The 26,489-nt window shown below is 47.6% G+C and overlaps 1 protein-coding gene across 2 annotated transcripts in view; it reads right to left on the reverse strand.

Annotated features, from left to right (window-relative positions):
• The window catches only part of ZNRF3 (zinc and ring finger 3), a 190,195-nt gene that overhangs the window by 65,507 nt on the left and 98,199 nt on the right, over positions 1 to 26,489 (reverse strand). For both annotated transcript variants that reach the window (XM_043976542.1, XM_043976541.1), the window contains exon 2: positions 13,654 to 13,779. In XM_043976542.1, the coding sequence (XP_043832477.1) occupies positions 13,654 to 13,779 (126 nt within the window). The remainder of the gene's footprint in view (positions 1 to 13,653; positions 13,780 to 26,489) is intronic.

Below are 26,489 nucleotides of genomic sequence, written 5' to 3' on the forward strand. Positions count from 1 at the left end.
GTTTTAGGCGATGGCCAAATCATGCAACTTTACTTGGCTCATTGTATGAGAATGTGAATGTGAAAATTTGCCAAGATGTGGATAAAGCTCTCTGCACTTACCAGAGTGTGTATTAAGTTTGAAAGAGAGAGGATAGTTCACTTGATGCCGCTAAAAATATTTTCAATGACAGTGACGTTTTTGTCTTATCAGTAGAAGCTTATATTTAGCTATAATATTTAAATTTTTAAAACTTTTAAAATTCATGGGATTCTTTGGTCAAACTCTAGGGACCTAGTTATAGAGGACCCATCTCTTACCTCTCCCTCTTTCGCTCAGCTTTGGTAAATAAATTAGTTTTAATAATTTCAATAGTATTCTTTTTTAAAAATTGAAATACGTCATGGTTCTAGTACCTAACAAAAACAAACCTTGATTTGTGGAGTCCATGTTTTCAAGCTCCCAACAGCCTTTAGGAAGGGGGAAAATGCTGAGACAGCTGAAGAGTAAATCCAAGCTAAACCAGTAAAACCTTTGTTTTTGTCCAAGGGTTGCTCAAGCTCCCTCTGCCATCTTTGCTCCGTGAGGTTATTCTGACCACAAGCCAGAATCTGACGGACAACTGAGAAAGAGAGCTTAGAAGCCATGCGTTTTAAAATTAGATTTGCAAAGGCCAAATAAAGGCAATGAAAATTCCTCTGTCTCTCCATGATCTTCCATCATATTTGCCTTCCACGTGAGTGATCTGAGTGTGTCATCTATCTCAGAAAATTAGGATTAGGACCCAGGAAATGGGTCACAGTAGCAATAATAATCACGTCCCAGACAGAGGGAAGAGCCAGGGCAAAGACACGGAGCAAAGGGATGAAACAGCTGCCTGGGGAGGTTTTAGACTTGCTAAGTTCCCCTGACCCTTGACGGTCCTCAAGTAGAGGCTGAATGACTCACCAACCACACACTAGGTACACTGTGGAGGAGATCTTTGTTCAAGGCTAAGCTGGACAGGACGTTTATGAGGGAGGTTCAGTCTAGCCCTGACCAAGAGAAAAAGGAAGGGAAATGAGCCCACAGACAATTAGGGAGATAGGCCTAATTTCTCTACCTCCTCAACAGCTTCAGCAGAGAAGAGTTAGGCTTGGGAGTAGGGGAGGCTTCCTCTGCTCAGTCCTTGTGGAATCGCTATGGTGTTCCCCCAAACACCAGATCAATTTGAGGTCTCCAAAAGCCACAGGGGAGGTGATGGCCCTGCTGTAGTCAGACCACAATGTGGTCAGTTATGGGCACCACACTTGCGGAAGGACCACTGACAAGCTGGGGCAACTCCAGAGGAAGGCAACCGACATGGTGAGGGGTTGGGAGACGGTGCCTTGAGAGGGCCGGCTGAAGGAACGAGGCACTTCTACCCTCAGGAGGACACTGGAGTTGTTGTCCACAAGAGAGACTGAACTTGCTCTGCCTCGTCTCTTCCCTGCTCTCCCCTGCCTCAAGTTTCTCCCCAGTCCAGTCTGTCCTCCATGGAGCTGCGGGGGGGAAGAGAATCCTCCTTAAGCACAGATGGAGCCAGGGACCCCCCTCTCCTCAAACTCCTGGGGCTCCCTCTAAGCTGCTACAATTAAAAACAAAAAAGAAAGAGGGAAACACTTGTTTGGCTCATAGGGATGGCCCTTCTGTCCTCAATCTGTCTCCCAAAGCACCCTCCTCCCTGGCATTGAATTGGTTTTCATTCTGGTTGTGCTGAAGCATTTCTATTCCTATCTTCCCCCAGTGAAGGGAAGCTCCTTGGGCAGCTACCACTTCGTTTTTTATCTTGCAGCCCCCCAGGGGCCGCCCACAGCCGGTGTTTAAGCAGCACTTGTTCACTGATGATTCTGGGTGGCAAAGGTGGCCTGACTAGAAGCGATGGGCAGGAGCGGCAGAGAGGCAGATTCAAGGCCTGAGGTAAGAAGAAAACCTCCCAAGACTCAGAGCCATCCCCAGGAGGAGTGAGTGACCTCAGGAGGTGATGAATGGCTCTCCCTCGTTGGAATGGAAGGGATTCCTGTGAAAGCACAAGCAAGCCCTGATAAATGACCTGAAATCCATGCCAACCAAGGGGTCGGTGAGAAATCAACCCCAGGACACTGACCCGGCTAAGTAGCAACATCCCCCAGGCTACCGAATGCCTCAAGGTCCCATTGGTCACATTTGGGTTACAATAAGCATCTTGACTTGGGTGTAGCTGTAACTGTCACAAAACAGCACAGATCCCTCTTCTAGGCTAAAACCAAGATGGGGAAAGCCCCTGTGGCCGGACCGCAGAAGAAATAAACGTGGATGGGAGCCATCTTTGTCTCAACGTCTTTTACTGTTAGCTTTTTGAGCTTAAGCAACAGAAATATCAAGCTGGGGTGGCTCAAAGAATGTCAGAGCTGGATGGGACGTCTAGGCACCCAGTTTGACATTTTCATTTTATTATTAGATGTTTGATTAAAAGCTTAAGCTCTGGACATCAATACTTGCTGTACTTAGCAAGCATTTCTATTTAGATTAATGTGACCACATCAAGGATCCGTTTTCCCATCCTTCCCTCTAGACAGACCCTCGTCAAGGCTCAAAGGGCCGGGTTCGGAGTCTGAGCTAGAAGGGACCTTCCAGGCTGAGTTCAGCTTCTTGCACTTCGCCCAAATCACACAGAGGCCACCAGGAGTCAGTGGCAAGAGGGCTTTCAGACCACAGTGCCAGGATCACGTCTATTCTTTCCCTACTTTACTGTCATAGTGGAATCCATTCCTTTTCTTCCGGTGATCCTCCTCTCCTTCTGCATCATTTCACAAATGTCTTTCCATATTTCTTTATAGTCCTCATACTCGATAGTCTCAAGGACATGCTAATGTTCCGCTGTGGTAAATATACTATAATTTATTTAATTGTTTCCCTGTTAGGCATTTAGGCAACATTTATGTTTTATAGAGAAGAAAACTAAGTCCCGTCCCGTTCCTTCCTCCCCGTCCCCCGCCTCCCCATCCCGGACAAGGCCACACAGGTCACTGGTGGTAAGACCAGGCCTACAACTAGGTTTCCTGCCTCCTTACAAACTCAGTGCTCATCCTGCAACAAGTTATACCCTCCCCAATTCTCAGAAGCCAACTTAGGTGGCTGACTGAGTCATTTTTACATCCGCCATTTTGTTTCTTTCCCAGGTGTCCCTGACAAACACCATGGGATCCTAGGGTTTGGAACTGGAAAATGTCTTAGGCGATGGATACGGAATCCAACCCCTTCATTTTCTACATAGCAAACTGGGCCCAGGGAGGGGATCCGATTCAAGGTCATACAGGGAATAAGTGGCAGAGCCAGGATTCCAACCAAGCACTTCGATTCCAAGTAGAGTGGGAACAAGCACAGAACAGGCCCTCGATGCTCAGACAGCCCCTCAGTTCCAGGCTAGCTGGAGCCACGGGGCAGACACATACTGGCAGCCCCATTGCTTCCTCTCCAGACACCCTGCCTGGCACACTGTGCTCCAATGAAAAGGGGCAGCAACAGCAGCAGTACCAGTCACACCTCCAGTGTTCCCCACAATTCCCAGCTGGGCTGCTTCCCTACTGCTCAGTGGATACTTCCCCCACTGTCCCCCCCCCCTTTAAAAATACACAGCATCTTCAAACCTCCCCTTAGGTTTCTCAATGGCTTTCAAATATAGGTTTCAGTTAGCCCTTAATAAGAGGGCAGGCTTCTCCTGTGCTTCAAACTCTTCCCCAATAAGAAAGCGGTGGGAAAAGGGACAGCTGAATTCAAGATGCTTAGTGGGGCCTTAAAGTATCTTTTCCTTGGGAGCTGGAGGGACAAGGCAAGTCTTGCTGATGCTTTGCTAATCGTCCCTTTCTTGATACATTTTTAGGAAGGTGCTTCCTTCTTTCTCTTTTTACGTGTGGGGGCAGAGGTAAACTATCTGATGTTTCAACCAAAACCTAAAAATCTTGACTGAGATGCTCCTCACTGCAAAAAAGGGGCCATTCCACGACAGCGGATGGAGTTCTTTCTGTACGTCATCTTTGGGCCGAGTTCAGCTTCTCTCACTTTACAGATGAGGAACGGAGGAGTTCCAGCGACTTAGCCCAAAGCACATGGCTGCTACTAGGAGTCTGTGGCAAGACTTAAGTCGAAGGCTTTCTGACCACAGTGCTAGGGTCGTTTATTTGTTCTTCTCTTCCCCCTCTCTACTACATCACTGGGTAATCTCATCAGCTCCCGTGGATTGAATGACCATCTCTACACTGAGGATTCTCAATCTACTTTTTCTTCAACATCTCTCTGCTGACCACCAATCTTACATCTCCAGCAACCTTTTAGATATCTCAAACTGGATGTTCAGCAAGCATCTCAAACTCATCATGTCCAAACCAGAACTCATTCTTTTTCCTGGCTAAGCCCTCCCCACTGTCCCAACCTTCTCTGTTACCGTAGCGGGCAATACCACCCGCCCTGTCCCTCAGGATCACAACCTAGGAGGCATGTTGGCTCCCTCCCTCACTCTCACCCACTATATCCAAGGCTTGTCAACTTGACCTTCACGGCCTCTCTAGAATACGCCCCCTGGTGCAGGCCCTTACCACCTCATACCTTGATTACTGCAATAGTCTGCTGGTGGGTTGACCTGCCTTGGGTCTCTCCCCTCTCTGGTACATTCATTCTTCATCAAGTCACTAACATGATTTTCCTAATACACACAGGTCTTCTCCACCTCTCCCAAGAAACTCCAGTGGCTTCCTATTGCTTCTAGAAGCAAACCCAAAATATGCTGGTCTGCATTCAAAGCCCTTTATAACCTGACCCCCCTCCCACCTCTCTAGGCTTCTCACACCCTACTCCCCAGCGAGTACTCTTCAATCCAGGGACACTGGCTTCCTGGCTGTCCACAGACAATACTCCCTATCTCTTGGCTCAACATTTTTCCTGGCTGTTCTTCCTCCTCCATTCTGACTACAGACCTTCCTGGCTTCTTCTTCTTTTTTTTGTGTGTGGGGGCAATGAGGGTTAAGTGACTTGCCCAGGGTCACACAGCTAGTAACACAGCTAGTAAGTGTCAAGTGTCTGAGGCTGGATCTGAACCCAGGTCCTCCTGAATCCAGGGCCAGTGCTTTCCTGGCTTCTTTTTTGTTTTGTTTTGTTTTAGTGAGGCAATTGGGGTTAAGTGACTTGCCCAGGGTCACACAGCTAGTAAGTGTTAAGTATCTGAGGCTGGATTTGAACTCAGGTCCTCCTGACTCCAGGGCCAGTACTCTATCCACTGCACTGCCTAGCTGCCCCTCCTGGCTTCTTTTAAGTCCATCTAAAATCCCATCTTCTACGGGAATTCTTCCCCAGCCTCTCTCAACTTGAATGCTTTCCTTTGGCTCATTATTTGCTATTTATCTTGTTGGTCAACCAGGTGGAGTGATGGATAGAGTGCCTCTAACTCTTGTAAGATTAAGAATACAGCTCATGCCCACAGCTGTGAGAGCAATATGATCTGCTTATTGTTTAATTTTTTATAGCATGATCTTCACTATTAAGGTCATATATCGGGGCAGCTCAGTGGTGCCCTGGCTGGCCCTGGAGTCTGGAGGACTTGAGTTTAAATCTGGCCTCAGACACTTGACACTTACTAGCTATGTGACCCTGGGCAAGTCACTTACCCCCAATTACCCACACACACATACACACCCAAAAATAAGGTCATATATCCATTTAGAAAGTATTGTAAAATATGATTAAGGTGCTGGTCTAAGCATAATTTCTGCCTGACTGCTTTACAGTTTTCCTACCAATTTTTATCAAATAAGGAGTTTTTTCCTAATTAATTTATGTTTGCCACTTTATCAAAGTTCTATTGTTTCTGACTCTCCCTTGTCTATTCTGTTTTATCAATATCTCTATTTTTTAACCAATGTCAGATGGTTTTGATGACTTTATAATATCATTCGATGTTTTATACTATAGTTTGAGGTCTGGAAGTACAATTTCCCCTTCGTCCCTAATTCTTTTCATCATTTCCCTTGATATTCTAGATGTTTTGGTTTTTTCCAAATGAATTTTTAAAAATTCTTTTATCGAGGACCTGAGTTCAAATCCAGCCTCAGCCACTTGACACTTAACTAGTTGTGTGACCCTGGGCAAGTCACTTAACCCTCATTGCCCTGCCCCCCCCCAATTATTTTGTCAAGTTCTATAAAGTATCCCCATGGTAATCTGATTGGTACAGCAGTAAAAGTGTAAATAGATTTTAGTAGTATTGTCATTTTTATTATATTGGCACGGCCTAGCCATGAGCACTAAACCTTCCTTCAGGTATTTAAGTTGTTCTTTATTTCTTTAAAGAACACTGCAATTTAATTTATACAAGTCGTTTGTGTGCCTTGGTAGGCCGATCCCCAAATATCTTATGCATTTTGTAGTTATGTGGAATGGGACTTCCCTTTCTATTGTTGCTTCTTGTGTTTTGTTATTATATCAAAATGCTATTTGTTTTTGAGGATTTATATGGTAGTCCACAACTTTACTGAAGCCATTATCTCAGTTAGCATCATTCATTAACCTTTTTAGAAAGGATTTATTCTTTTATTAATCTGTTGGATATCCTTACAATAGAGTCCAAGTTCCAGATGAGCACAAGTTTGCATCAAGTCCAAAACATCTCAACATCCCTACAATCTCAGAGTCCATAGGTGATCACTGTTCACGAGGCTAAATGGCTTGTTTCATACCAGGACATATGAGAGCTGGTTAATTCACATACAATGGTAAGCTCATTTCAGAAGATGAGATTGTCCATAGTGTCTGCAAATATCCACTGAAGTGTCTAAACTGGGGCTAAGTCTTATGAAAAGGTATTCATAAAAAAGTAACCAGGGATGACTAGAATAGAAGTTGATCATTTAAGCTGTCATTTAGCTTGAATAAGTATGTGGCAGTGTCCTTATTAATTGTGGGAAGTGCAAGGGCAAGTCAATCAAGTCCTCTTGGTCTCAGTTTCCTTATTTTAAAATAGGAATAAGAATAGTCCCTAGTCTCCTTACCTCCAATATTTCTGGGGGGACTAAATGGGATTTTATAGAAGACACACAGATATATGGATAAAAGCCCTTTGTGAATTGTATATACCCAACTCTAAGGCATTATTCTTTTCCACTGAGGCAGAGAGATGCTGGCTCTTTGCAGGGAATTATTAAGGGGAGGACTAGCCTAACAGCTTCCCAACTTCCAGGGTAATATGCTGTGCATCCCAGCATCCGGTCAACCCAGTAAACATTTACTAAGTTCCAAGTCCAGTGCTAAGCCCTGGGGATACAATTAAGAAAAGAAAGCCAGTCCTTGCCCTCAAGGAGCCTACAATACAACGGGAGGAGAGAACACACAAATGAAAGCAAGAAAGTGGGATGGGGGGGGGGGATGAGAAGGGAGTACCTGAGTTGGTCGGTCATTGTCCTTCATTCTCAAAGAGGACCAAAATGACATTACTATGTTAAAGTCCAGTTACAGTGTGTCCGACTGTGGCTGACCAGGCCAATATGAGTTTGGATGCTCTACCACAGGTTGGGCACAAACAGTCTGTGTGACCATTTGGGGTGGATTCTCCAAATTTGCACAGCTCATGTTTCTTTTGAGCTCCTGCAATTCTGCTTTGCTCATGGAGCACACACAGCCCCTTCTCTGATGAGGACACACCATGCTTGGCAGTCCTGTGCCAGGGTCTTCCATGTCATGCAATCCATCCAATTCCAAAGTTCTTCAGAGAGAGCTTGAGAGTGTCTTTGGATCGCTTTTTCTGACCACCACAGGAGCACTTGCCTTCTGTGAGTTCTCCATAAAATGGTCTTTTGGGCATCTGAACAACGTGGCCAGCCCATCAGAGTTGTGATCTCTGCAGTGGAGTTTGAAGGCTTGGCATTTCAGCTGGTACCTTGTCCTGCCAGGTGATCTTCAGACTCTTCCTAAGACAATTCAAATGGAAGCAATTCAGGTTCCTGGTGCTGGCAGACTGTCCAGGCATCACAGGTATACAACAATGAGGTCGACAAAGGCTTTGTAGACCTTCAGTTTCATAGGCAGTCTAATACCTCTTCTCTCCCACTTTCCTTCAGAGCCTCCCAAATGCTGAGCTAGCTCTGGCAATACACCTCACCATCATTGTATACACCCCATCAAGGTAAGTGAATTTATCCAGAGCATTCAGTATTTCTCCGTTTGCTGTCACTGATGGTTCCCCGTATGCATGGTGCGGTGCCGGCTGGTGCAGCGCCCGTGCTCTCTTGGTGTTGATGCTTAGACCAAGATGAACCCAAGCAGCAGAGAATTCGGTATACTGCAGCTTCAACAGCTTCATTGAGTGCACCATCGTCTGCAAACAAACAATCAGGCACAAATACTCTCTCTCCTTTAGTCTTGTAGCCTTTTCAAGTTGAAGAATTTACCATCGGGGCAGTAGCTGACCTGAATGCCACGTTTGTCCTCATTGAAGGCGTTTGACAACATGGCTGAAAACATCACACGGGAGCAAGCACGCAGCCTTGTTTCACCCCCCGGGGTGACTGGGAAAGCGCGAGAGCATTGTCCAACAGAACCTGGGCAAGCATGCTGTCCTGAAACTGATGTACAGTACCGATGAACCTCTCTGGGAAGACAAATTTTGATGTAATTTTCCATAAGTCCTCAGGGAGGACAGTATCAAAGGCTTTGGTCAGGTCTACAAATGTTGTGTACAGACCTCTGTTCTGCTCCTGGCATTTCTCCAGGAGCTGTTGGGCAGCAAACACCATATCAACCATTCCTCAGCCCTTTCTGAAGCCACACTGGCTCTCAGGTAGATGACCATCTTCTAGGTGAAGGAGCAGCCTATTAAGGAGGACTCTGGCAAGAATCCTGCCAGTAATGACTAAGAGAAAGATCCCCCGTGATTGTCAAAGGACAATCTATTTCCTTTACCTTTATAGAGATGGACAATGGAGGCATCCTTGAACTCCTGGGGGATGACCTCTTCTTGCCATAAGCCAAAAGATTTCAGTCAACCTGGGAAGTAGGTACAGGAACATCTAGTTCCATGGAGTCTAAACCAGGCAGGGCGGCAGATGCAGAGGGGGCCAAAAAGTCCAGTTTCTACCCTCTATAAAGGAAGGCCTTGGGAGGAGTTTGCTACTGCATCCTCCACTCAGAGGGGAGGGAGAGGAGGCTAAGGGAGGCAGTGTTAGCCAAGGCTTGACTAAGGAGCATGGTGATGAGGTTAGAGAGGAGTTTAACCTGGGAGGCAGAGTGAAGTGGGTGTCCTAGCACCCTGTCACTGACCCCCTTTTTTGAATAAATAGGGAAAAGTATGATAAGTGAGGGATGAAGGTTAAAATGTAAGGCAAAAATGTAAGCTTCCCATATTTGGCAATAATTGTCACCATTCCAGGTCCGGCTCATTCAGTTCTGTGCAAATATACCTCCCCAGGAGAAAGCACCTGCTCTCCTTTCCAAGCCAGTCTGTACAACGCTGCCAGATTAATCTCCCTATAACAAAACCTCTCTGATGTTACTCCCTTTGGTAAAACCTTCAGGGCTGCTGCTGCTCTATAAGCTCAATGCTTATGATGGCTTATTACCCATGAGATGAAGCCTCAAGCCCACAGGCCCGTCATTCAAATCTCCTTTCCCACAATTTACCTAACAGACTATATAACCCACTTCTCCCATTTTTGAGGATTAGGAAACAGGCCCAGTGAAGTGAAATGATTTATCCTGCCTCGTCATACGGCTGGTGTCCAAGGACAGGCTGGAAAGCAGCTCTGCTGGGCCCAGGGCTCCGGGGCCCTCTGTCATACTGAATAGGGGACAAACAGTTCCATTTCCTCTGATGCATCAAGGGCAGAAAGACTGGGATCCTGCCTGGAACTTTTAAAGTCCAGACCAAATGCTAGGTCTTCCAAGAGTCCCTCTCTGGTCTTCCCCAGATAATAATCACTTGGCTCCCTCTCCCTCTCCCAACCCTTTCTGCATTGTTATCTGTGCACCTCTCGGAGGAGGTCAGGCTCTGGGCATCTCCACACCCTGTCCTGTGGGTTGCATGTAATCAATGAATCATTTTCTGAAGCTAAAGGCCTTGCAGTTATAGGAAGGCATCTTTTGGCTAAAATAAGCTTTTCCCAATTTGAAACCATGAGTGTTTCCCAGTTCCAGAGTGAAGGCTTGCTAAGCAGAGTCAGCTTGCTAAGCCTGTGTCCGCCATCAGAATGGAGACTCCTGCTCATAGTCCCCGAGGCATGAAGGGTAGGGGTGGGCTAGGCCCAAAGCAAGGCTGCTATTGCCAGGGGGGGGGGCGGTCAGGCCCCTACATCAAGCTGCCTTCTCCCTTTGGGAAGGAAGGAGAACAAGGAAGTCTCTTCCAACACAGACACCGAGGTGGGGTAGTAATGCCATGCAGAACTCTGGTCCACACTTAACATCTTTGCCTTTCGAAAGGGACCAGGGCTGTGGCTGTGATTTCAGAGAAACCCCCTCTACCCATGGGAGCCAGCACCCTCTCTGCAGCTTATCAGCCACAGAACTTTGAGAGGCTGCGGGCCCTTCCCAGCCAGGGGCAGAATGGGGAGCTGACCCCAGGTCTCCCTGGCTCTGAAGCTGGCTCTTTGTCCATTATGCCCGCACTTCCACCCATGCTGACTGAACAAGGCAGCGTTTTGGAGCTGCTCGGTACTTCTTCCATTCATCCTTCCATAAAATCTCTGAGATGATGGCTCCAAAAGTTGGGCACAGAGTTCAACCAAAGCAAGTCATGACAAGAACCCCTGGGCAGCTCCAGCACTTACCTGCAGATGCACCTCGCACAATTACCCTCTAAGGGCACCCTATCCCTGTCTTACAGACGAGAAGATCGAGGCCCCGGGAGGGGAAGGGACTTGGCCAGAGTCAACCAGCCGGAAAGTCTCCAGCTCAGACCCCCACAAGCCATGCTGCCTCTACTTCACCCAGCTGAACAAAAAATCTGACTTCTGAACCAATTCTGTGGCAGAGAATTCTTGAGTTCTCACAAAAAGCCATACATACCAGTTTACACTTTAGGGAAAAAATGAAAACTACACATTGGCAAGACCGGGACTAGGCTCCCAACACACTAGAGTGAATCATAAACAGGCCGTCCTTTTACAACTCAAGTCTAGCAAGGAGAAATCCCCCCAACTCCCAAGCAAGAGGCAGAACCAGGATGCAAATGCCCAACTCCGGATGCCCTGGCTGCCCAGGCCCTCTCACTCTGCCAAGCTTGACCTCAGAGCCACAGGCAGGACCTGCCCTACAGTATCTGAAGAATTACAGAGAGGGATGAGAAGGCATCTTTGCCCCTCCTCCAGGGGTCACAGAGAGTCGGACACGACGGAAATAACATGTACAGGTGCTTAAGGCGTTTCAAAGCTCTCAACGATCTATCAGGGTGTCTTGTCCCCTTCTGAGGAATCACAGTATCATGGTATTGGCCACATTTTTTCTTTTGCTTCGCCTGACATAACTTTTCCTTTGATTTTCCTTACTGGAGTTCTCTCCTGGTCTGTGCTGGTTCGTGTTTGTTTGGAAGGCAGGGAAGGCGTCTTAGGGGAGACAGGCCAGCAGAGGCGTCCCGGCTGCTGCCCACTCCCTCTTCCTCCCTCCTCTGCCCCTCCCCCATTCCTCCACATACTTTCCAGAATGCCTGACATGGCTGTGGTAGAAGATTTCCTCCCTTGTATGGTTTTCTGCAAGTCTCAACACTCATTCAAAGGGGCTTTTGCCCCCTCCCACGTTTGCTTGGCAGCACAGCTCAGTGATCTCTTCCTTTCTCTTTTACACCTCTTTCCCATGCGCCTTTCTCATTGCGCAGCCCATTAAAAGCCAAGCTACCTACACAAACATCTCAGCTTATCACAATTATAATGCCTCTTTCCCCAATACCCTCTGGCCACCACCCCCTTGAGTTCCCATAAAAGATAAAGCACAGTTTATTGTTGTTATTCAGTTGTTTTTCAGTCATGTCCAACTCTCTGGGACCCCATTTGGGGTTTTCTTGGCAAAGATACCCGAGTGGTTTGCCATGTCTTTCTCCAGCTCATTTTACAGCTGAGGAAATGGAGGCAAACAGGATTAAGTGACTTGCCCAGGGTCACGCAGCTAGTGTCTGAGGGAACATTTGAACTTAGATCTCCTTGACTCTAGACCTAGAGTTCTAGTCACTGCACAGCCCAGCAAAGTTTTAAAAAATGGAGATGAAAATAACTTTTTAAGAAGATTAAAAAGAGGAATAGAGAGACCCCATGCATCACATCACCTGCCTCGAGGCAGGTTTTAAACAAACATGAAGTTTTCTCCCCATTAATGACTTTAGAAAAAACCTCCAGTCAAATCTCTCCTCCCTCCCTACCTGACTGACCACTGGCCAAAGAGCCACCAGGAGCAGGCAACCAACTAGAGGTTTCTGCTGGTACGAGGCTGCCCGAGCTGGGCAGCTAAGTTTAGTGGGGGTTTCAAATCAAAAAGCACCAAAGGTCCAGACCTCACATCTCCTTCCCTCAAACTTCCACATTCCCTAGGATTGAAAGCTGCAAAGTTCCTTGTCAATTATTCAGCCCAAGCTTCCCCGTTCCCCTGAGCCCCATCTTGTAGGCAGCCAACAGAGCAGGAGGTCGAGTGACCTGCCTGCCTAACTGTGTGCAGATTAAAGAAAGCAGCCCAGAGCCAAGCTTTAAACCCAGTATTCCTGATGGCGTCTCTATGCCAAACACATGCATGTGTCATGGTTTTTAAGCCTGAGTCCACGGACTCCCCTCTCCTTCCATGACCCAAAGTCAGGAAGTGAAGAAGTTCTCCCCAAAGTTCTCCATCTCCGACTGCACCGGACGTCCCCATATGTCGGGGGAAGGCAGCTCTGAGTGCGACTGTCAAGCCCAAAGACACCCAGTAAAACTGGTTGCTCCACCCCAGCCAGCCTGAGGGTCTCCTTGGCACTCCCCGCTCCCAGCATCAAGGCCCTGGATGGAGTGCAGTTATGATCCAGTTCGCAGTGACAGCCCGCGGAAAGGAGATCCACTATGAAGAGGTCAAGACCAAGAACACAATGAATACAGTGCCAAGAAAACAAGATTTAAGAACAAAGATCGATGTGCTGACCAAGCCCAGCTGCAGAGGCCGGACCGGCAGCCACTAGCCCATTTCATAGCTCATCATGCAGAACAACACGCACACTGCTGGGCACACTGGCCTATGCTCCTCGGTCACAGGGCTGTGCTGTTTCTATTCTGGGGGCTGGGGGAGAGCTAGCAATGGTGATGCCAAAATAAAAACCAAGTCTTCCTTGCAGCATTTTAAAACATGCAAGGAAACCGCGGGTGGTTCAGAGGGATCACAGATAAGCAGGGCAGATGGGAAAGTAATCTGTTCAAAGTATCTCTTCTGAAAGAGTGAGTTGTCTCTGTGGTTCCACAGCCCTTTTTTCTGCATGGCTTTGTATACGTAAACATTTCTGACATTCATTCGCTCCAAAGTAAATAGAATGATGTCCTTCTAGTAAGTGAAGCCTTCCAAAAGCCAGGCCGGCTCCTCGGGGCCCCAAGAAGGTGTTACAATTGGAGCAGCTCTGCTCCATGCCCAGCTGTGTGCTCTGCCTAGGGGTCACTCCTCAGCCTCTTGGCACTTCTCCGAGGGGCTGACGCTTACCTTGCCGAGGACGGTGAGACATGGCTTAGGGTCCAGCTCCGGCTGCTCCAGCTTCACTACCCCCACCCAGCCATATTCATACAAGTCTTCTTCATCATTGTTGTTACAGAGTCCCAGCGGGTGCATCTAGGAAAGAAACAGAAGACACAGAGTTTAAAAGGCAGGCCACACTCAGGTCATTCAGAGCCGGCTTCCCCCTTGCCTGCCTCCCTCAGTCAGTGACCAAGGGCAGGGACTTCATCTGCAACCAGACCCTCCTCAGGGGTCTTCCCTCTCCCAGGATTGCCCCCCCCAACCATGGCATGGTGGCATGCTGCCCCCATAATAATGCTCCTTCACATATTGCAACTCAAACGGCAGGAGCCACCCCCCATTAACAGACACCTCGGCACTCACGGTGTCACCAGGGAGGGAGCCTGGGTCTGATGCCAACATCAGGTCTACCTTGCTGAAAACCACATTCCCAACTGCTCTGAAACACCACAAATCCAATCCAGCTTCCTGAGTTAAAATCTAGTATTTCCTCAGTGTGGGTATTCCTTTTAACAAGGCAGGTCATAGCCCCAGAACTCTCCTATCCCCTGTGAATCTCAGTAGATAAACATTCAAGTACAGAGCACTGGGCCTGGAGGCAAGAAGACCTGTGTTCAAATCCAGCCTCAGACACTACTCGTCAAATGACCCTGGGCAAGACACTTCACTGTTTGCCTCCATTTCCTCATCTGTAAAGTGAGTTGGAGAAGGAAATAGCAGACCACTCCAGGATCTCTGCCAAGCAAACTCCAAACGGAGTTCCAGTCAGACGCGACTGAAACAAGCAGACAAGAACAAACATCAAAGAACCCCCAAATCCCCACACGTGTTAGTCTCCTCGTGCCCATTTAGCTTCTCCAAGGCCGGACAGAACAACTGCTGCTTCAGCCTGCCAAGGGCTCTGCGGGCCAAGCCTTCACGAACCTCCGCCCACCTCTGTGCCATGATGAGAAATTCAAGGACTTCGCACAGCTCGTCAATTCAACAGAAAACACATCACTAAGGATCCAGGATTAGAAATTAAGACATGCGGATAATTAATTCTGGTCTAACCCTTGGCTGGTCATACTGCATTTCCTCGAGGATTTCCACCTGAGGAATATTACTCCCAGCTGACATTCATACGGAGCCTACTATGTGCCAGACATTGTGCTGAGTCCTCATTTGATCCTCACAACAATTTCAAGAGGTAATTGCCGGGGGCAGCTAGGTGGTGCAATGGATAAAGCACCGACCCTGGATTCAGGAGTACCTGAGTTCAAATCTGGCCTCGGACACTTGACACTTACTAGCTGTGTGACCTTGGGCAAGTCACTTAACCCTCACTGCCCCACAAAAAAAAAGAAAAAAAAAAGAGGTAATTGCCATTATAATTCCCATCTTACATTGTAGTCATATATTTTTTTTAAAGTGAGGCAATTGGGGTTAAGTGACTTGCCCAGGGTCACACAGCTAGTAAGTGTTAAGTGTCTGAGGCCAGATTTGAACTCAGGTACTCCTGACTCCAGGGCCGGTGCTCTATTTACTTTGCCACCCAGCTGCCCCATAATTCCCATCTTACAGATGAGGAAACTGAGATAAAAAGAGGTCAATACTTTGCCCAGGATCACCCAGGTGTTAAGCATCTGAGGTTGGATTTGAACTTGTTTTCCCAACTCCAGGCCTAGGCCTCTCTCCACTGTGTCACCTTAGCTGCCCCTACAGGATTCTTTATATGCACTTCTTGGCTGAATCACCAAGCATTTATTAAACACCTACTATGTGCCAGGCTCTGAGCTAGGTGCTATATAAAGAGACCAAGAACAAAACAATCCCCATTCCTGACAAGCTGACTTGTCTAAAAATAGTAGGCTCACCCTCAAGATTTTAAGATGAATTTAAAGCTCTGCTCTTTGTAAATGCATGGTGATTGACTAATTACTGGGCACAGTCAGAATCAAAGCTGTCTGACTGTAAAGGAGTTCAGGAGCTGGAAAGGCCCTGAGAGGTTATCTTCTTCACTCAACTCCTCATCTGCCCCAGAACAAAGGCCAGTGGGCCTCGCCCAAGACCCAGAGCCATCAATTAAGCAGCATTTCTTTTTTTTTTTTATTTTTTTTTTACATTATGAGATATTTTATTTTTTCCGTTACATGTAAAGATAGTTCTCAACTTTTGTTTATACAAGCTTTACAATTTCAGATTTTTCTCCCTCCCTCCCCTCCCTCCCCCCTCCCCTAGACAGCAGGTAATCTGATATAGGTTATATCTATATATCTCTATACATATACATATAGATATATATATACACACACATATATATACACATATATATACACATAATAACATTAATCCTGTTACAAGAGAAAGAATCAGAGCAGTGATGCAAAACCTCAAAATAGAAAAAAATAACAACAGCACCCAAAACAAAAGAAATAATATGGTTCAATCAGCATCTATACTCCGCAGTTCTTTTTTTTTTTCTTGGATTTGGAGATCCTCTTCTATCATGAGTTCCCTGGAACTCTTCTGTACCATTGCATTGGTGAGAAGAATATAGTCCATCACAGTAGGTCAACACTCAATGTTGATGATACTGTGTACAATGTTCTTCTGGTTCTGCTCATCTCACTCATCATCAGCTCACGTAAGACCCTCCAGGTTTCTCTGAACTCTTCCTGCTCATCATTTCTTACAGCACAATAGTATTCCATTGTATTCATATACCACAACTTGTCCAGCCATTCCCCAATGGATGGGCACCCCCTCAACTTCCAATTCCTTGCTACCACGTAAAGAGCAGCTATAAATATTTTTGTACATGTGGGTCCCTTTCCCCCTTCCATGATTTCTTTGGGCAAAAGACCTAAAAGTGGGATTGCTGGGTCAAAGGGTATGCACAGCTTTATCGCCCTTTGGGCATAATTCCAAATTAAGCAGCATTTCTTAAGGGCCTCCGTGCTGGAAGCTGTCCGGGGCACCTGAGATCCCCCAGCTCTACCCCCAGGGGGCTCGATCTCTATAGGAGGAGCCAGCCCGTGTGATTCTCCAGAGAAAAAATTCCAAGGAGGGAGGGAGGGGAGGACATGTGAAGGTGAGGGATTGGGGAAGACCCCACATAGGCAGTGATGCTAGAACTGAGTCCTGAAGAAGGAAGGATTCAGCAGGCAGAGCTGAGGAAGGAATGGACTCCAGGTATGGGGAGAGGTCAGGGCCAAGCCGGGGGGGGGGGCGGGGGGGGGGGAGGAGACTGGGATGCACAGTATGAAAAGGGGGAGTGCTATCTAATGAGGTTGGAAAGAGCCAGGGAGTTAGGTTGTGAATAACTTTAAAAGCTACACAGAGGGGGGCAGCTAGGTGGCCCAGTGGATAGAGCACTGGCCCTGGATTCAGGAGGACCTGAGTTCAAATCCAGCCTCAGACACTTGACACTTAACTAGCTGTGTGACCTTGGGCAAGTCACTTAACCCCAATTGCCTCACCCCCAAATAAATAAATTTTTAAAAAAAGGCTACACAGAGGCATTTCTATCTTATCCTCCAATATAGGGAGCAATCAGATTGTTTTATTTAGGCAGTTGGGTGGTCTAGGAGATAAAGTCCTGGACCTGAAGTCAGAAAGACTGCAGTTCAAATCCTACCTCAGACACTAGCTGTGTGACCCTGGGTGAGTCCTTTAACCACTGTCTGCCTTTTTACTCTTAGGTAAAATGGGAATAATAATAAGCCTCACCTTCCCAGGGCTCCTGTGAGGATAAAAGGAGTTAATATATACATAATGTGCTAGCAGTATGGGAATGCTAGCTATTATCATCATAGCATCACCATCATCACTGTAGAAAAGACATTGCTCTTAAGGCAAATCCCTCTGACAGTCATATGGGGGCAAGTCTGAAGCAGGGACATCAATTAGGAGGCTCCTGGGATGGAGGGGCTGAACAGGAGCCACGTGGAGGGGAAAGAAGATTGCACAAGACTCGGCAGGTCCACTGGTTCCCTGGGGTGACAGAGAGCAAGGCATCGTGAAGGCCAAAGTCAGGGACCCGAAAGGCTGGCAGCCTCTTGGACACAAACTGCCAAGTCTAGAAAAGGGGAACATCTGGGGAGGAGAGCCGAGTTCAGGGAGGTCACTGGTGAGACAAGACTGAATCTCGGAGAAGATGCTAACCCAGGAGAGCTGGTAAGGCTACAGATGAGAAGAGAAGAGGGCCCAGCCCCAAAACATCCACGGGTGGTGGGCGTGAGCTGGCCACGAGTGTGGGACCTTGTGGACAGAGATCAGAAGGAAATGTGGGCACTGTAATTATATAATGCTCTGAGGCTTTGGGTTTTCTTTTCACTGCGGGGCAGCTGACAGAAAATGTATGTCTCTTAATTGGAAAAAACACACACACATCCAAACGAGTGGGGTGGGGGAAGGGAGGGAGAAAGCAAGAATTCAAACCTCAATCTTGTGACTTCAAAATCTGGAGAGCTTTCCACTGTATCATTACATTGTGAGCGGACAGGACCGCATGGTCATCAAAGTGCCAAGTGTCCTTCTGGCTCCTGATTGCCTGCTGAGTGAGGCATTCGAGGCTTTGTACAACCTAGATCCGCCCCCCTGCCCATCACTCCCTACTCCCCTTTACACATTACATGTTGCTGCTATTCCATCCAAGTGCTTTCCTGTCTTTCACCCTACAAACTCCAGCGGCCTCCACAGAACCACCCTCTTCCCCCGACCAGGGCCGTGTCTTGTCAACAGCAGGGGCAGAGGGGCGGTGGCAAAGTCAAAGATGGTGCAGAGGTCGGGGAAGTTGGAGCAAGGGCAGCCCGGGACCAGACAGGCTGGGTAGGGAAGAAGGGCAAGAAGCAGGGCATATGAGGCAGGGTTTTAATTGAGCCGAAAGCATGGAACTGAAACATATGTGAGTGGTGATGGCTACAGGCGTGGGAGTCTCCCCCATGCAGGGAATAGCGGCTGTTGCTCAAGGAGCAGAAGAACAGGCCAAGGGCAGGAGAGCAAAGGAGCCTTCATGAGGAGAGAAATCCCATCTTCCCATTCTTTGGGCGCCTCAAGAGCCAAGCCAGAGGAACACTGTGGACCTTTCGAAGGAAGGAAGGAAGGAAGGAGCACAGGCATGGTCATAAGAATGAGAAAGAAAGAAGATAAACTTCGAAGTGCACAAGGAAGAAGCAGTTAGATGGGAGAATATGGAATATCAGGTGAGACAAGCTTTCTAGAAGATGCTGCAAATAATATCAAACCCTATGGATGACCCCTGGCTTCCCCTCCCTGACCATTACCTGTTTCACTCTGTGTGAGGCTAAGGAAAAATGGGGGAGCATGTGACCCCCAAACACACAGCTATTTTTAGTCAGACAGTGGAACAGAAACAAAATCTAGAGCACCATCTGACAGGCTTTCACTGATGGGGAAAGTCCCTCTAGGCTTGAGTAGCTATGGAGGGACTGGGTCATGGCAGAAAGGGCACCGGGCTCTAGAGGGACAGGTCCTGGGTTCAAATCTCACTTGCAGTATTTGCTACCTGTTTGACCTTTGTCTGACGAGTCTCTCTGAAGCCTATCTAAATGTGAGCCACTATTACTAATACGCTTGGTGATTAAACAACTGAGATGGGGAAGATGCTGCTCTAAGAGCAAGGCCAAGCTTCAGCTGCACTTACTATAGGCTCATTCAGGTCAGCCTGGGCCTTGGGAGGGAGGGGAAGTAGGGGGACCCATGAACCAGGACCATGTGCCAAGGCAGGGCTGGGAAAGGGCGTGTAACTAAGCCTTGGGAGCCCACGCTAGACTAAGGATGAGCAGCAGCTCTTTCACCAGCGGGGAGAATTTCAAGGGTGTGCATTCTGACTAAGTGCCTGTCTTTGGTCTGAAGACTGGGGAACAGGCTACACATTAGTCTTCTGTCAAAGAGCCCAGCTAATAAACACCACCTCCCTGCCATCACACCCGGGCCTTTCAGTGAACCCAAGGGGGGCACTCTCTGTAAGTAAAAAATGAGACACTAAAAACATTCCTAGCCTCCAACTTGACCCCTAAGGAGCCTTCTTTACTCCAGGTCTGGACCACACACAGCTCTAACCAGACTGAGATCTGTCAGTCAGTCAATAAGCATCAGGTATGGATTTACTGTGTGCTCTGCTAAGCCCTCAGAAAAGCACAGTCACTTGCTGCCCTCAAGGAGATCACACACTGGGGACAGAGGTTTTGAGTGCCCCTATAACACGTAAATAGCTAAGTGTGTTCAAGATCTATCCAGTGTAAATGGAAGGTGATCTCCCAGGGAAAGCCCCTGGTGGGGAGAGTCGGGGACATTAAACGAGACTGGAAAAGGTCTCCTACAGGGGGCTGAATCCTGAAGGAAGCCAGGAGGGGGAAGGGAGGAGAGCAAGCGAGCAGAGGGGGAGGCAGGGCAGGGGGGCCGACACAGATGGATTCGGTTATTTTAAAGACACCATTCCGTGAAGCTTTTCCACCCAGGTAGCTTTACTCCTATACGTCTGTACGACTCTAGACACACTGTAAAGAGGTGGTCCTGATTATTCCCGTGAGCCTCTGTGGATACAACAATGAAGGCCACCCCAGACCAGCTTCTCTAACTTTTGCTGGCAAGGTAACCAGATGGCCAGAGCAAGGGAATCTGCCAGACAGAACAAGACAACTGACAACACCTCCAAACCAATCAGAGAGCAGGTACTATGTGGCGCTGCAGATACTTTGACAGAAAAGAAACCTGCGACCAAACAAAGCAATATAAACTGGATACGTAATCATCACGGACAATGACGACACCGAGAATTGTATAAGAGCCAAACAGACAAAAAGCCACCAAGGATCTCGAGGGGTGGCTGTCTCACATATGAATGTCATGGAATGTTATTACCGTGTGTTACACTGTAAGCATCAAAGAAATATCCTGGATGGTACAAACTGGAACAGAGTGAGGCAAGCAGAACCAGGAGAACAATGAACACAAGAACAACAATGGATCAAGAACAACAGCTTTGAAGACTTAAGCAATGACCAAATGATGCCTCTAGCTGATGCTAAAGCATCCCACCTCCTGACAGAGGGGATGGGCTCAAGGGGCAAGGCAGACAGATGGCTCAGTGGAAAGAGTGGTGGGCCTGAGGTCAGAAAGTTCCCTGAGTTCCAATCCTGCCACTGGCACTTACAAGCTGAAAGATCCTGAGCAAGTCATTTAACTTCTGCCTCAGTTTCCCCAACTATAAAATGGGGATAACAATGGCACCTCACTCCCAGGATTTTTCTGACCAAAGGAGGCCCAAATCAAGGAATATCTGTGAAACTCTTTTCTTTTCTTTTCTTTTCCTTCCTTCTTTCTTTCTTTTTTTTTTCAGGGCAACGAGGGTTAAGTGACTTGCCCAGGGTCACACAGCTAGTAAGTGTCAAGTGTCTGAGGCCGGATTTGAACTCAGGTCCTCCTGACTCCAGGGCCGGTGCTCTATCTACTGTGACACCTAGCTGCACCATCTGTGATACTCTTAGTGCAGTATCTGAAACCTGGAAGGAGCTTAATGTTCATTCCCTTCCCTAGGGACATATCTGCTGGATTCTTTTTGCTTGACTGTGGTAAACTGTCACCAAGTTCCTCCCTCCTCCTTTTCTTTCTCTCTGTTAATGGAGGCTGGGTGGAGAGATAGACCATACTTGTGACCCTCCACCCAGCGCTCTATTTTAACATTTTTAACAGTGAACAGAAGAAAGCTCATACAAATTTTGAAAGCAATATTTACTATTACACACACGCACGCGCGCACACACACACATATACATACAAGGATGGCCTGATGAAACTCTGGATGTGTACGTTTCAGGGAGAAGCGAATCCCTGTGAATTCTGCTCACTGTCTGCAGGACCACTGTGCAGAGGAAGGAGCAGGCCTTGTCTGGATGGTCCCAGAAGGCAGAACTGGGAGCAAGAGGTGAGAGCTGGGAAGAGGCAGGTTTTTACTTGTCAGAAAGACAAACTTCGTAATGATCAGAACTACTCCAAGGCAGACTTGGCCGCCCCCTGGAAGTAGTGGATTCCTCATGCTTGAAGGATGGCTACTGTGTGTCAGGAGACTGTAAGAACAAAGCTTTGATAAACAATAGGGACTTTCGGTTCCCATGTATTTTCAGGCTCATTTCTTTTTGGAGTAAAAGTATTTCATTTTTCTTTAAAAAATCAACTCCAATACAAACATAAACCATTCGCTTTTTACAGAAAAGTTGCTTGTTTTGAAGGTGAATGAAGTGCAAATCACAATCCTCTAAAGCCGTGCTATTAACAGTGTGTACAGATGTGCACAAATACCCAGTAAGATGAACATGTGCAGTACCAATGCCAATACCTGCATTACCAGAACTACTGTTCTGATTGCACTTGCTTCTCCCCAGCCAGTCTATGAAGTGATGCCACGAAACCCCTCCAGGTCCTTCCGCCAGCCGCAGATCGGCCGGATGCTGGGGAGGCCCTCAGACAAGGGAATGCTGCCCCAGCACTGCCTGGCACCAGGTCCACAGGCAATCTCCTAGGGTGGAGGCACCAGACTTGGACCCGAGTGAAAGGAAAGCCAGCAGAGCTTGGGGACTGAGTAGACAGGCACTTAGGTGGGAGATGACGGAGAGTTCAACTGCAGAGCTGCCAACCAAGCAGGGCAGGGAGATGCCAGAAAGCCCACGAGCCCCACCAAGGACGTGGTCTCCTTGCTAAGGAAGAGAGGCTCTCCCGGAGAAACAGACAGACCTGTGTGTTCCAGACTGGACCAGATATCCACCTGTGCACGCTCCACCTGACCAGTCCCCAGAAGGGCTGGCGTTTGTTTTTGTTTTAATACAGATGCAAGCCACTGGGCACACCCACTGGCTCCTTGACTGTGAGCAAGTCCCATCACCTGGCTCAGTTTGCAGCACCCACCTCATACAGGGTTGTTGTGAGGCTCAAATGAGCACAGATTTGTAAAGCGCTCCACAGAGTGCCTGGCACAAAGGAAGCCCACTTTCTCTGGCCCAACCCATAGGGCTGCGCTGTCTTGTCAAGACGGAAAGCTTCTATGATAACCTGTAGGCCAAGGGAATGTGTCAGATGATGCTAAGTATCTGGAGCATCAGAGCTATTTGCCCCTAGCAGACAGCAGGCACATCACACTGAGCCTTGAAATAAAACACTGACGAGGTTTGCAGTTCACAATCCTTGGGGGATGCATCCTAGTGCACTTTCCACAGTCTCAAAGGGCAAACTTGAAACCTCGCCTGGGTGGTGCCTTCTCCAAGGTTACAATGTCTCTCTGCACTGCTGGAAGTTTAAAATAACTTCAAAAGGACCGCACAATGTTAAGTGGGGTTCTGTTACACAGGAGCCAAACACTGCACTCCGAGGAGGAAGCGACATTTCACTCTGGAATATTATCTGTCCAGAAAGTCCTGATGATTAAAAGGGAAATTTCCTCCTTTGTCCCTTCCCAAGCCATCCTTCCTCCAGCTTCCAGCCTCACTGGGACAGCTCAAGACCTCCTCTTTCTCAAAGGTGTGGCTGTTAAGAGTCAAGACTGGGAATTTATGGGAAGGGAAGGCAAGGGTGACTCCACCCACTTTGCTCTGAGTGAGAAAGAGAATTCTTTTTCTTCCTAAAGAAACAATACAACTGAAAACCTTTTCCTCTGATAACCAGCCTAGTATATCACCCCTACCCCTGAAGGAATCCCAGGTTCGAATCGCAGTCCTATTAATTCCCATCTGTGCTGACTATGGGCAAATGCATTCTTCCAGTGCCTTCATCAGCCAAAAGAAGTTTGGATTAGATGGGCTTTAAAACCTTCCTAGGATCCTGAGAAGCCACAGCAAAGCACGAGGAGACAGAAAAGCCTCTCTCTACTTTTCACTGTCAAGATTTCAGGAATACTCAGACCTAAGATCTCAAAGCTCCTCTTCTGGGTCCGAGACGTGGGTTTGTCAATCCTGGACTTCCAGAAGAGGTGTTTGGTGGGGTAGAAACAACAGCCAACCTAGACACAGGGTTTAGAAGATCCCAGTCCAACCCTCTCTGTTTGCTTTTGTAGGAAACTTGAACAAAGCGAGGAGCGACCTGTTCAGGGCGATCCCGCTGGGTGGGATTCTAAGTCAGGGCCTTGGACTCACTGTAATGCAGCCCCCTCATTCGGAGCCATCAAACTGCTATGTGAACTCTGGCTTCCACATCTACAAGTCTCAGTTTCCTTCATCTGCACAATAGGAACAACAACCCCAGTACCCACTTCACAAGGGTGTGGAGGAAAGTTAGGTTTTATTACTACCCCATCTTTGGCGTCCACATGTCTACAGTCAGTACAATCCTCTACGGATGGGGCAGAGGGACACTGGGAAGGAAGTGCTTCACACATTCACAGGCTGTGTGAGCCACAGCAGAGGACCGAAGTCCCTGCCTAGAGAGCCCAAGGCTGGCCTATGAAGCGAGAGTTCACCTGCAGAGGAGCCCGTTTCAGAATGAGTATTGGGATTCCCATGTTACTAGACAGTAAGCTCCTTCACAGGTCTCTGTCCCCTCTTTTTCCTCCCTACCACCCCCAAGGCCAAGTTTGAGAGTAGGGCATTGCCTATCCTTCAGAATTTACAGGGCCTGGCCTCTCATCAACACAATTTAGGATATATTCATGCAGCACTGCCCTGGCCAAAACCCAAACTCCGTCTCTCCACGCTGCCTTTGTGTTAGGGGAGTGCGTGCATTAAGAACAGGGCCCATTTGCTGGTTTTCCCACTCAGGAACCTGGCACAGCTTTCTCCATTTCAATGGCACCACCTTCAATCCCAAACCAGGAGGGCTGCCCGGGATGGGGGAGGGTCACAGGAGATGCTCAAGAAGCGTTCGCCAAATCAGTGGGTGCCGCTGAACAAGCTCTTGTTGACCACGAAAGGCTGTTCTTCTCCCCACATGTACTCCCGATAATCAGCCATTTGTTTTCCTTTCTAACATTCCAACTTCTCAGGGTCCCTTCCTTAACACGAGGTCTCAACCAGTACAAAGGCTATCATAAAACTATGTGCCTGGAAGAGACAGATCTGTTAAGAGCTGGATGAATAGAAAGTAAGAAGGGCATTTTTCTATGGTCCCGCTCTCTCCTCCCAGCCCACATGGAGAGGGTGTTTACGTGGCGGATGAAACTGGAAGAAAACTGGGGAAAGAACTGCTAGCTCTATAGTGATGCAGCAAGCAAAATTAAAATGGAGGCATCTTTGCAAGGAAAGAATCTGAAAGGGAGGTTCAGGGGAACTTTATGGGCTACCCAATTCATGTGCAACTCTTCACTGCCATGTAGTCCAACAAGGAACTAAAAACAATGAATAAAAGTCAGGTCAAAAATAATGAACGTGGTCTGAGAAGTAACAGACAGTGGGAAGAAAGCCTTGGGCTCCATACTCGAGGTGTGTGTGTGTGTGTGTGTGTGTGTGTGTGTGTGTGTGTGTGTAGCTATATGTCACTATAGTCACAAACAATGGATTCACAAGATATGAATTGCCCAGGGAGTTTTCAACTGAAGTAAACAAGCTGTGGAAAGGACCCTTCACTTCCAGTGGGAGAATTATAAGGAGGCTGGGGGGAAGCTTGGGTCCCAAAAGGCTCAAGAGTCAAAGGCAAAGAATTGATACTCTGGCTTTGGCCCCTGCTGGGACATTAGAGGAGTCACTGGACTCCTTGGTGCATCATTGTCTCTCATTCTTAATGTGGCCTGCCACTTGCCTACCTTGTGGGCAATTAATGAAATAATATCTGAAGTATTCTGGGCTCCTTGGAGACAGGCACTATAGATGAGGCATTATTAACACAAGCTAGGGCACTTCCCTGCCCATATGCATCACCTCATTAAGTGACCGATTCCTTAAAACTGCCAACTACAAAATGCTTTTGCATGGCCAATTCATGGGAGAAGAGTGGAACAGAAAAGGTTATGACCCCAATAAATGCTAGTTTAAGAGGCCAGCAGGAATAGAAAGATCAGAAAGACTTCTTTTACTGGGTCTTATTAGACATACCACCTGGAAAGGTTACCCCCAGGGACGAGTCATGGGCAACAAAGGCAGCTGATAAAAATCACTCCATGACCATTCTTTTTGTAATATTGTCTCACAGAGCTCAATATTTTAATATTTGTCTTACAAGGCCCAAGGCTAAGCACTCTATGAACATGAGCTTCCTGTACGACCCAACCTGAAAAGGGTGGCTGAGCACAGCTACCAGATGACTATTCCACCTCTGACACCAATTATGTCAAGCCTGTATAAAAATCAGACCAACAAAGTAATCAATAAATAAACTAAAGCATTTATTCAGGGTCAAGGAAATGCAGTTCAGAACAATGCACTGTCTTATGCAGAGAGTGAAGTTCAGTGTGTGTGTGGAGGGGAGTTACAAACAGCATACACTGCCAGACAGGGAAGCACACCTCGGGAAGGCAGGGTGGTTGGGTAGATGTAACTGGTTCACAACCTAGAAAACCACAGATCAGTTTAGGTCACTTCTGGTCAACAGGGGCAGGTCACTGACCAGGCCCCTAGCCGGGGTCCCTGTAGCATCATCAGAAAAGCTGAACTACAGAAAGAAAGGGCTCCTTGGAGTTATCTCTGTCCAGCAACGGGGAAAGTTAGAAACTGCTGGCCACAGCAGAGATTCCAGTGAGTTTACTTGGAGGGTAGGGGATGATTAGAAACTTCTCATCAGAATAGGGTAGGGGTCCCAGAATTTCCCAGGGATTGACACTTCACTACTGCTACAAGTTCTGTTCTATGGGGCCAAACATAATCCTAATCTATTTGCTAGAA

The sequence above is a fragment of the Dromiciops gliroides genome, chromosome 1 (assembly GCF_019393635.1).
Source record: "Dromiciops gliroides isolate mDroGli1 chromosome 1, mDroGli1.pri, whole genome shotgun sequence".
Lineage (NCBI taxonomy): Eukaryota > Metazoa > Chordata > Mammalia > Microbiotheria > Microbiotheriidae > Dromiciops > Dromiciops gliroides.